The following is a 9838-nucleotide window of genomic DNA, read 5'->3' on the forward strand; positions in this document are numbered from 1 at the left end:
CCGAAACTGGTGCAACCGCCTACACTCTTCGAGTGATTATTTAGCCCCATTGCCAAGAAACACTATACCATATTAGGTAAAAACCGGAATATCAATATTCCTGTACCAGTCTCGATACCGTGATTTACTTTCATTAAAATACGTTGCCTCGTCTTGTAACTGTATTGGTAACACAAGGGAACTAGAATTTTCCAGGGAAATACAAACAAGTCAAACACTAGAGCTTGAGTCCCTCGATAATCTGGCGACCTGTCTTTTCCCTTCCGCTCCTATATCCAAGTGACGGTCTGGGAGGCTTACTCGGCACCCGACCTGCAAATAGTGACTTGCATTACTGCTTACTGTCCTTACAGACTACCCATGAACCCGCTTATCATAATACTCAGCCTGTCAGCCATAGTCACCCCGGAACACACTTAGTGGAAACTAACACACAACCATGTTAATAATAATAGCTAAAAAGACCTGGTTGGAACGACGGCCCTTTATTTCCATGGCCTCATACTAAGATCAATCCCTATTCATTTTGCAGTATTATGCTGCTATGGTTTATAAGAGCCAAAATTACCTTCCTGCAAACAAGTGAACACCTGACCGCTTTACCGTTCTGCTAGCAATCTAATGCCCTTCACACTCACTTCGCGGTTTAAGAGGCGATGAATTTATCGTCGTCGAACTAAAGTGGCTCCTTAGCCTCGACATCCTCGACATACTCAATGAGATCGTCGTCTTGAAACGAAGAATAAATATGGTGGGGAATTCCAGCGCTGATTTTGCTTAATGTTAGCGCAATCATATATGAAGTGGGAGGTTAAGTCTTGTTAGAGAGAACACGAACATAAATCCATAAATAATGGGATTATCATTTCTGTAATATATAGAGTGGATTGAACCTCCGGCATTAGTGACACGATTGGCATATTTATCGATTTGGTCGTTTGTGGCGGTGTCCTTGAAGACGACCTATATTATTTGATTAGAAAACCTATAGGCTGTGAATAAAAGCATCGCTTACAACGTAATCATTCTCTGCCATAACGGTATTAATCGTTAAGCGAATGTTCGCTATGTGTAATCGACGTCGCAAAGTAGAATTAGTCCAAAGTAGAGTATGAGTTTTTTGCGTTCAAGTTTTGTGCATAAAGCGCCGAGTGGACTTCTTTATGTTAGAGGGAACGGGCCATAGCCCTGCTTGATCTAAACTTTCGTACGTAATTGGAGAATTTGCGAGACTTTTGGCACCTACGCTACGTCACTCCACTGGTCAATGCGTCAATGGACACGTCACTACCGCCTTTTCACTAGGTAGACGCCAATTAACCATACTCATCAGCCTGTTAGGACGACTTTGCCGAGCTTCGATTTGCTTATCTCCGTCACTTGTATGAAGAGTTGCTAGTAAGAGTCTGACCCGATTGAATTAATGACTTTTCACATATGACTTTGATTTATGTGATTTAGTGATGAGTTACTCCGTAGGCGCAGATGGTTTTAGCTTAGCCATAGGAGAACTCCACCTAATTGTGGCACCGCGCTGCTGAAGGCCACCCCGCTTAGATAGCAGAATGAAATCTAAAGTCTCCACGCCCTTGTTGGCCCTAATATTAGAAAAGATTCTTGAAATAGTACTCTTATTGCAGCCAGCGACCCGTGCCATCTCGATTATAGATGGTTCGCCACTGTATATCATATCATAGATAAGCTCATGTTTAGGTAAGGCTAGGTTTGGAGCCATCATTGGTTGGACCACTAGTAATTAATTGTCAAGAGTGCCTCCCGAGAAAAGCTGCTCCGGGTGAGGGGCATAGAGGTGCCCTTGCGTCGAGTAACAATGGGTCTTCACTCTCCGAATAGGATAGTCCCTGTATATTTCTTGCTACAGTACGTCCCGAAACTCTGGGTCGCGCTCTTTCTGTCTCTAGTACCAGAAATTGGTCTTACCCCTGGTACAGTCCTGTTTGTTTGATATACCACTAGGTCATACAGCGATTTTCGAAAACAGTTTACCCCTCAGACACTCACACTTTGTTTCTCGGCCCGTACCCGAGACAACGCTAGGCCAGATAAGGCTAGCTCGTACATGGAACTGATCTATAAGTGGACAATGTCTTACCACTTGCCCCAATAAGAGTTTAGCTTGTTTCGGGTACGGGCCCAGAAACGAAGTTTGAGTGTCTGATGGGTAAACTGTTTTCGAAAATCGCTGTATATAACATGATTCCTCCAGGGATCCAGCTTTTTAGGCTATCTTTTGGTGGGTTAGGACTATGCAGTGACGGATAGTGGATGTGGATGTGGTACCGTTCCAATACAGGATAGATACCCACTAAGTCTTTTTCCTCGTTCAGTATTATCCTATTTAGCCTTGTAACGGATCCTTAAATATAGGAATAGCTATATACAGCTTAGCGCAGCATATGATTAGCGTTTGAAATAGCTCCTCTACGTCCCATAAAAGGCGAAAGCGGTCGCTACTATACTCTATAGACTTTCGTGGTTGGATTACCTATAGTTGTGACACAAGAGCTATCAGCAAAAGTCTTTTAAGGCGAACTTCACGACTACGTGCTCGCCGTTGCGATTATGAGCTTCATTGAATGCTCGACCTTCTTTTCATACTGTAGCCGCCACGATGCGAAATAATTTAAACCACTAACCTTATTGAAAAACGTTCGCATAAGAGATTTACTATAGAATAGTTACCTCATGACCCAAACAACACTAGTACTCGTGACGAGGTTATCTTCCATAGTGGTCGTAGATAGCATGCTAGTAGACGGAGTGCTGGTAGATGGAGTGCTGGTAGACGGAGTGCTGGTAGACGGAGTGCTGGTAGACGGATTGCTGGTAGATGGAGTGCTGGTAGACGGAGTGCTGGTAGATGGAGTGCTGGTAGATGGAGTGCTGGTAGATGGAGTGCTGGTAGATGGAGTGCTGGTAGATGGAGTGCTGGTAGATGGAGTCCTAGCAGATGAAGTCCTAGCAGATGAAGTGTCGGTAGATAGTATACTGGTAGATGAGTAGGAGGGCGAATTCGTTTTGTTCCATTTTCCAGTTGCAACACACCAGCTACCAGTCTTTAATCCATCATTGAGTACACAGGACGCTTGGTTCCCATTTTTATTGGTAAAAGTGACCAGTCCCGTATGGTTCACCTGGATCCAAGCAGCGGGTGAGCCGTCTTCTGTACCGCATACGTCGACGTTGAGCACATTCAATTCATGACGGTTGCCCTTGTCGACCACACTGAGCTCTAGCAAACTGTTAACTGCTGTCTGAAGTTTCAATTAGTGGTGCCTACTTGAACAATCAACTCCATCGAGAAGGCCAAAAGACGCAGAGTAACCCGTGCAGCCATAATTATTGTTAGACCATATCAGACATTGCCCTTCATGATCTATGACCTCAAGGATTCCGGCTTGGGAAGTTCCTGCCTGAACAATGGCTAGAATTGCAATTAAGGAAAAATGCATCTTCGAAAAGACCTCAGGAACGATAGTCTATCTTGACTTGAATGGTCAAGATTAAGAGCACACTGCGAGGCTTTAAATATGCATTGTATACACCAGAGTACACGTTGGTACACGGTCTTCTTGAGGGTGGTCCGGAAAGGTTTAACCATGATCTGAAGCCTCAGAAACGAGCCTCAGAAACGACCAGATGAAATACCAAGCTATCTAGCCATTATTTGACTTCTGTTACAACATTCCGTATTAAGGACAACCTGAATTTGTTAAAGTGGTCGAAAGGCTCATGGTAATAAACACGACAGTGTATTCCCGCTACAAACTTCAAGAGCAGAAACTGAGGGACAACTTAGCGCGACACCGCCTTTGAACCAGGCGGAAAGTGAGAGCCTAAAGAGAACCGACAAGCTAATGATTGTAGACAAAATCAGTTGAATATTAAATCCGAACTCAAGGAAATTGGAAGCATAAGCTAGCCCGTTATGTGCATATAGCAAACATTTAAAGCTGGACTTAATATTAGTGGGTAGATCGGTAATATTATATGAAATTTAACCCAGAATATGCAATCATTATTAGATCACAATCTTGAAAAATTGTAACTATTCTTGTCTTTAGACCAGAATGACCGGTTGGGGTAGTAGTGAGCGTGACGATCGAGAATGACGTGGTGCGTTATCAGACAACGCTATACCACAACATAAATAGTCCTTGAAAACTTCTCTAAGCTCAACAAACAATAATCCCATACGATCATACATAAAGCACACCCTCTCTTCTTTATTCACCATGGATACCGTCAAGGTTCGTGACTGTGCTCAGCGCCTCCCCTGGCACATACTAACAAGGACAGAACGCCGCCAACTACGTTGCTGAGACCGTGCAGGGCACTGGTGCCGAGGCCTCTAAGGAGACCAACAAGCAGGTCACCAAAGACGAAGATGCCAAGCTGAGCACTCGTGCCACCGCTGCCAAGGATGCTCTTGTCGACAAGAAGGACGAGAAGTCTCACGATACCAAAGCCGATGTTCACAATGGTAAGTTATCCACCTGATATCAATATGGCCAACCACGCACAATCCTACAGAACAGGTAAAGCACTAAATTTGACGGATATTGCTTAATTTGGGTCGATGTCGTAATTGCTTTGCTACCCCCGCAGGTCGGGCACACGGCTCATGATTTGTTCATGTATACCACAAGCAGTCGTTAAGGACGCCTTCAATGAATACCAATTCCAAAAGAACCATATGTTCCACCAGAAAGTGCTAGAGCTAACTGATAGAGATGTGTTGAGAGCTGCGCGACCTATCAAGGATGACGTCAGGACGGTGGATGATCGGCAACAGGTCGGAGAACATCAACTAATGCTGACTGGCCCGTCACCCTCCACCTACGTCACATCTAGGAAATTTTGAAAAGTGAGCCGCAGTGGATCGGTGGGCCGGCAGAGCATTTGTCTCGCAGACAGCGCAATTGGACACTGGCAAAGGGTAAGAGCGCACCACCAAAATTATGACTGGTGGGTGAGACCGAATACCGCAACATATGGAGTTACAGTACATGCAGCAGCTCACTTGTGATATGAAGCTAAAAAGTCAAGACATGCCCGTCTCTCCCGCCCCACATGCTCTCTACCCAGCCCTGGAATCATTGACTTTTACAAATCTGTCATTTCATCACCACAAATGTTTGGCAACAGGTACGATAATCTGCTGAACTTTGCAAACCGTTACGTGTGTATACTAATTGGGCTTCAATGCAGACCGAATGGTAAGAAGCCCGGAGAGGGCCTCATCAATAAGTTCCAAGCGACTTTCTCAGATATTGTCCGACCTACCATACACGATCCTCCTGGGTATGTCTCATGCCTTACTGTGATGTTCGCGACGTCTATTCTCATCCTATCATTCTCCTGGACTTGAACCATACGCATTAGCTCATCTTGTTGTTTCTCATACAGCCCCGCGGACCATGACCCGAGCCATCTTTCTACCCGAGGCGCTCCTGGTCTTCGCTTCGCGCCCTTGCTAAATGACCACTCTGGTCTCCGATTTACGCCATTTCTTGATGACCACTCACTTCCCACACCAAATACAAACCAGCCTTACCAAACTTATAATCCCGACTGCCTAAATACAATCTTCCATGGCCCGGCCGGAGACTTGCATACACCACTCGTGGATTCAAACTTGATGACACCGAAAACGCTCTTTGAACAATTCGCGGTCACTCCCCTACATAGAAATAACATCGACCCATTTCATGATACATCAAATGCGCAATACTTCGCACAAGGGTCCCAAACTATAGCTCCTGGCAATCTGCATGCTGCATATCCACCGGGCACATTTGTTCACTACGACTTAGCTGACGGTGCTGCTGATGGAACGGGCAAAGCAGCCTCCCTGGGTGACGTCGATAATCAAGAGACTGGAATATCTCGGCTCGTTACGCCCCAAAACAACAGTCTTTCACCAGGAAAAAGCCGCGCAAGCCACGATAATCACCCGTAAACTGTGTCCCCGTTTTCTAGTGAGCAGGAGAAGTGGAACTGACAGTTTCCTAGATTTAGGTATCAGGTCTCACTGAACACGCCGACAGCGATGATTAATGACCCAAATCGCCCGCCTGTCACCTATCTCAACAAAGCTCAAATATATCCTTTGTCGATCGTCGATACAGATCAGCCAGCGAGCAACCAAATTGCCAAATATCGAACCTGGATTCGCGTGACTTTTGAAGATGATGAACAGGCTTCGAACTCTGCCTCTTCTTGGACCCTGTGGAAGGAGACTCGGGGACATGAGGCATATCGAAAAGATGGTAATTTATATGCCATTGAATTTGTTGGTCTATCCCAAGAAAATGAAGGACAAACCTGTGATCACATCCAGCTAGAAAGGATCTCGCTGGATGGATTCTGTGTCACATGGTACTCAGACCCGACCACGGGGAAACGAGGCTGCTCAATGGGGGTCCGCTTCCATTTCCTTTCGACAGACTTCAGCCACACAAAGGGCGTGAAAGGAGTTCCTATCAGGTTGTGCGCCAAAACCGAGACTATCACCTCAGGCCCTGCCGAGATAAGCTATTGCAAAGTAAAACTGTTCCGTGAACACGGGGCCGAACGAAAAATGTTCAATGACGTCTCCCAGCTGAAGCGGGCAATTGAAAGACGCAGGCAAGATTTTGCCAAAGCCGAAAGCGGAGGTGAACACCTCGGAAAGCGAAAACGAGGAAGCCGCTCCGTGCTCTATAAGAGCGACAAAGAGCTCGAAGATGAGAGGAAGGATCAGCTGCAAAAAAGCTTGGATGAGGATTTGGCCATGATGCAAAACAGATTCTATTCCAATCGACCCGTGACCAATTTCTGTCTTCCCGGGAGTATTAAGGATGATCCAGATCTGTTCCCAATCAAAATGGAAGATAATCTGACGCAAAGCATCGCTCGAATGGACCAGCCGACCTTGCAAACCCTGACGCCACCATCAACATTAGACAGTGTGTCGAGAAATTTGTCATATAACTCGACAGATCACCGGTCACCCACGTCCCGCAAAGACCAAAATCCACCAATTCTGGCTCTGTCTACCGGAAAGGCTGCATTGACATCAATCAATTCAAAATCCAAAGCACCAGGTAAGGTTCAGTTCCCAACCAGCTAAAGGATATAGTCTGACTTATACATAACTAGTTGCATGTTTCTATCTCCGCTTCCAGAAAAGCGGCGCACAGCAAGATGATTACCATACAGCAGTGTATCTGACAGAACGTACTGCGAATGAGCTAATGGCGAAGATATCTCACAAACAACGCTTCAAGCAGGATCATATAGTGCAGCTGTTCCAGATCAAAAATGGAATGAAAATTATCATCGATGATGATGTAGTTCAGCGGATTCCGGATGGTCAGAATATAATCGCTGATGTGTCTGGTATCTCGAGCAACATGGCTACCGGTTGTGGCTCAATTGTCGAGGTCAGGTTAGACTTCTAAGTGCCCATAGTTTGGTTACTCCTGGACCTTTTTGTCTATCACTTAGTGGATTCTCCTGTTTATCTCACTTTCAGTGATCACTTTGTGGCCAGTGATGGATGATTACCTATAGCTCCTTTCAGATCGCTTGATTTGGTGTGAGGTACAGATTGGATATTGGGCGAGGCCGCATTGAGGATGATTAACTCTGTGAAACAATAAACAAACAAACAAACAACCACTTTAAGATCGTTTCAAAATTGTAGATTATGTGCTCGGAGTACTCCCTTACCGGCGTGGGGCTTGTATTCCAGGGCTAGTACCTAGGACATCATCGTCGAAGGTGGTCCCTTGTCTTACCACGTGTTTTTATAAGTGTGAAGTACGTGTTAATACGATGATGTAATCCAGAAAGACAGAATGAAATCCCAAATAGTATCGATGTACATAATCATTGGAGAATAGGAGGGAACAGGTACGAGTCACTGTACCACTGTGCATTTCCATGGCCTGCTACATTAGCTCAAATATAACAGCAATATTGGTTCAGTGGCTGAAGGGCAAGACTGAACGCAAAATCCGCCCCATGAAATGTTTATTGACGACCCTTCTTTATTGAAGCCAATAGACTGTTAAACGCGTCGCTTCTGCTGAGCAGCATGAAACCAAATTTGTCATTTGTGAGACCAGATTTAAAAATGAGTTGTTATTTATACCGCATCGGGTACATCACGATCATGTTATAGTGTTAAAAGCAAATAAACCATCGTGAGGCTGGAAAAGACCGGTCACTACATTAGTAAACAACTGGGCCAACTGTACCACCCTCAACTTACCACTCTCAATTGCTCCACCATTTTTGTTCCTATAAACTTAGCAGACGGTATTTATTGAAGTCGCCAAAGCGGGGGGGTATTTCGTGCGAACTGAATGGCTTCTGACCTTTTTTTATCTTCTGGTGGATATCTAGTCCATGAGACATACTTTCGCTAACCCATGGAGTGGGAATTTGTGACTTTACATTGTGCGGTATCGATCGCAGTATTAGAACTAGTCCAAGGCTTCTCCTGCTTTAACTACAAGAAATGAATATGCTCTCGCGTCTCTTGTTTTCATGGAATATCAATAGATTCCTGTAAGTTGAACGGGGAATCTGCAGAAGCTGTTCGATCTTTTACTGTAAAAGCACCACGCTCAAATTAGATGTCAGATTGGAAAAACAGGACGCTATATCCAATCTCTTTTCACTTCAAACAGTAGGTCTCACTGATACTCAACTATCTCGGGCCGTAGCCAAATATTGATAGAGAGATCAAGGACCCTATATCGTGATTTCGGTTGGGTCATTATTCTCCTTGAACAGCTATTGTCTTGAAAACCGAAGCTAAGGTCGGCTTTCAGCTGTTACATTACCGCCCATCTGTTGGGCGCATAATTTACTCTCTTTAGCCAACTCAAAGTTGCCAAACGTGCATGGTAAAACCCTCTGCCAAGATATCCAGTCTCAGTTGTTGTCACTTTGTTCCACACAGCGGGGTGTCGCTTCTATGTTGGGTGGTAGGAAGATACGCGGTCTATCCTCCTGCAGCAGAACGTGAGAATAAGGTTGGAACTACATCGTCGTGGTTAAGTTCTTGCAACGGGCATGCGGTGCTGACAGTATTGATTACGGACCTCTATAGTCCGCCAGAGAACAAATAAATCGCACAGGGTTATGTTTTGCCATCCTGACCAAGGAAGATGTATACGTGACAGTGAAGGCTTACTTCAGGACACACTGTTCTCATTTACTTGTTTCTGCGCGTTCAATTTAACATGTGCTTGGTGCCATCTTCGGGCCCAATCACCGTTCATCTGTAGCTTAAAGCGGAGGTGAGTCGCCTTTATCCCCGACGATAATTTGAATATCAAGGTGCATGGCCACGGGTTTCTCCTGCTTTTCCAGCCTCTGCCAGGCTTTCAACCAGTTTTTCTGAGGGCAAGGTGCAAGATAACCGAATATTCGAACTCTCGTCGGACTGGCATTCTGTACTGACCACTGGAGCTGGCAACGCCAGTGTCACGTGTCCGCATGCGTGCCGGGTAGGCAATAGAAAAAGATTCAGTAAAAAAGGTTCAACAAAGATACAGTGAGCAAAGATAGGTTAGCAACGCAGCGATGGTGAAACAGTGTACGTTTAACAACGAACGATTAACATTGTTCACAACGGACGGTAAATGGTGAAGGGTGAACGGTTTGCAAATGATCAACAAACAGTTAGCAATAAATGGTAAACAGCAAACGGTTAAGGACAAAGGTCAAGAACAAACGGTCAAGAACAAACGGTCAAGAACAAACGGTCAAGAACAAACGGTCAAGAACAAACGGTCAAGAACAAACGGTCAAGAACAAA

At 45.1% G+C, this 9838-nt stretch overlaps 3 protein-coding genes across 3 annotated transcripts; 1 reads left to right on the plus strand and 2 right to left on the minus strand.

The window, feature by feature from the left end:
- Positions 1-676: 676 nt before the first annotated feature.
- Positions 677-1036, minus strand: PENARI_c010G00001 (uncharacterized protein; the record flags this gene model as incomplete). The annotated part of the gene is made up of 3 exons (XM_022632085.1): positions 677-767; positions 839-963; positions 1016-1036. 3 exons carry the CDS (start codon positions 1034-1036, stop codon positions 677-679), a joined length of 237 nt encoding a protein of 78 aa, XP_022487874.1.
- Positions 1037-2644: 1608 nt separating this feature from the next.
- Positions 2645-3358, minus strand: PENARI_c010G02507 (uncharacterized protein; the record flags this gene model as incomplete). Its single annotated transcript, XM_022632163.1, has 3 exons — positions 2645-2652; positions 2729-3275; positions 3302-3358. 3 exons carry the CDS (start codon positions 3356-3358, stop codon positions 2645-2647), a joined length of 612 nt encoding a protein of 203 aa, XP_022487779.1.
- Positions 3359-4256: 898 nt separating this feature from the next.
- Positions 4257-7466, plus strand: PENARI_c010G08792 (uncharacterized protein; the record flags this gene model as incomplete). The annotated part of the gene is made up of 9 exons (XM_022632344.1): positions 4257-4271; positions 4321-4504; positions 4674-4816; positions 4876-4960; positions 5058-5169; positions 5233-5325; positions 5431-5979; positions 6043-7109; positions 7165-7466. 9 exons carry the CDS (start codon positions 4257-4259, stop codon positions 7464-7466), a joined length of 2550 nt encoding a protein of 849 aa, XP_022487982.1.
- Between the last annotated feature and the right edge of the window lie 2372 nt (positions 7467-9838).

The sequence above is a fragment of the Penicillium arizonense genome, assembly GCF_001773325.1.
Source record: "Penicillium arizonense strain CBS 141311 chromosome Unknown PENARI_contig010, whole genome shotgun sequence".
Classification (NCBI taxonomy): domain Eukaryota; kingdom Fungi; phylum Ascomycota; class Eurotiomycetes; order Eurotiales; family Aspergillaceae; genus Penicillium; species Penicillium arizonense.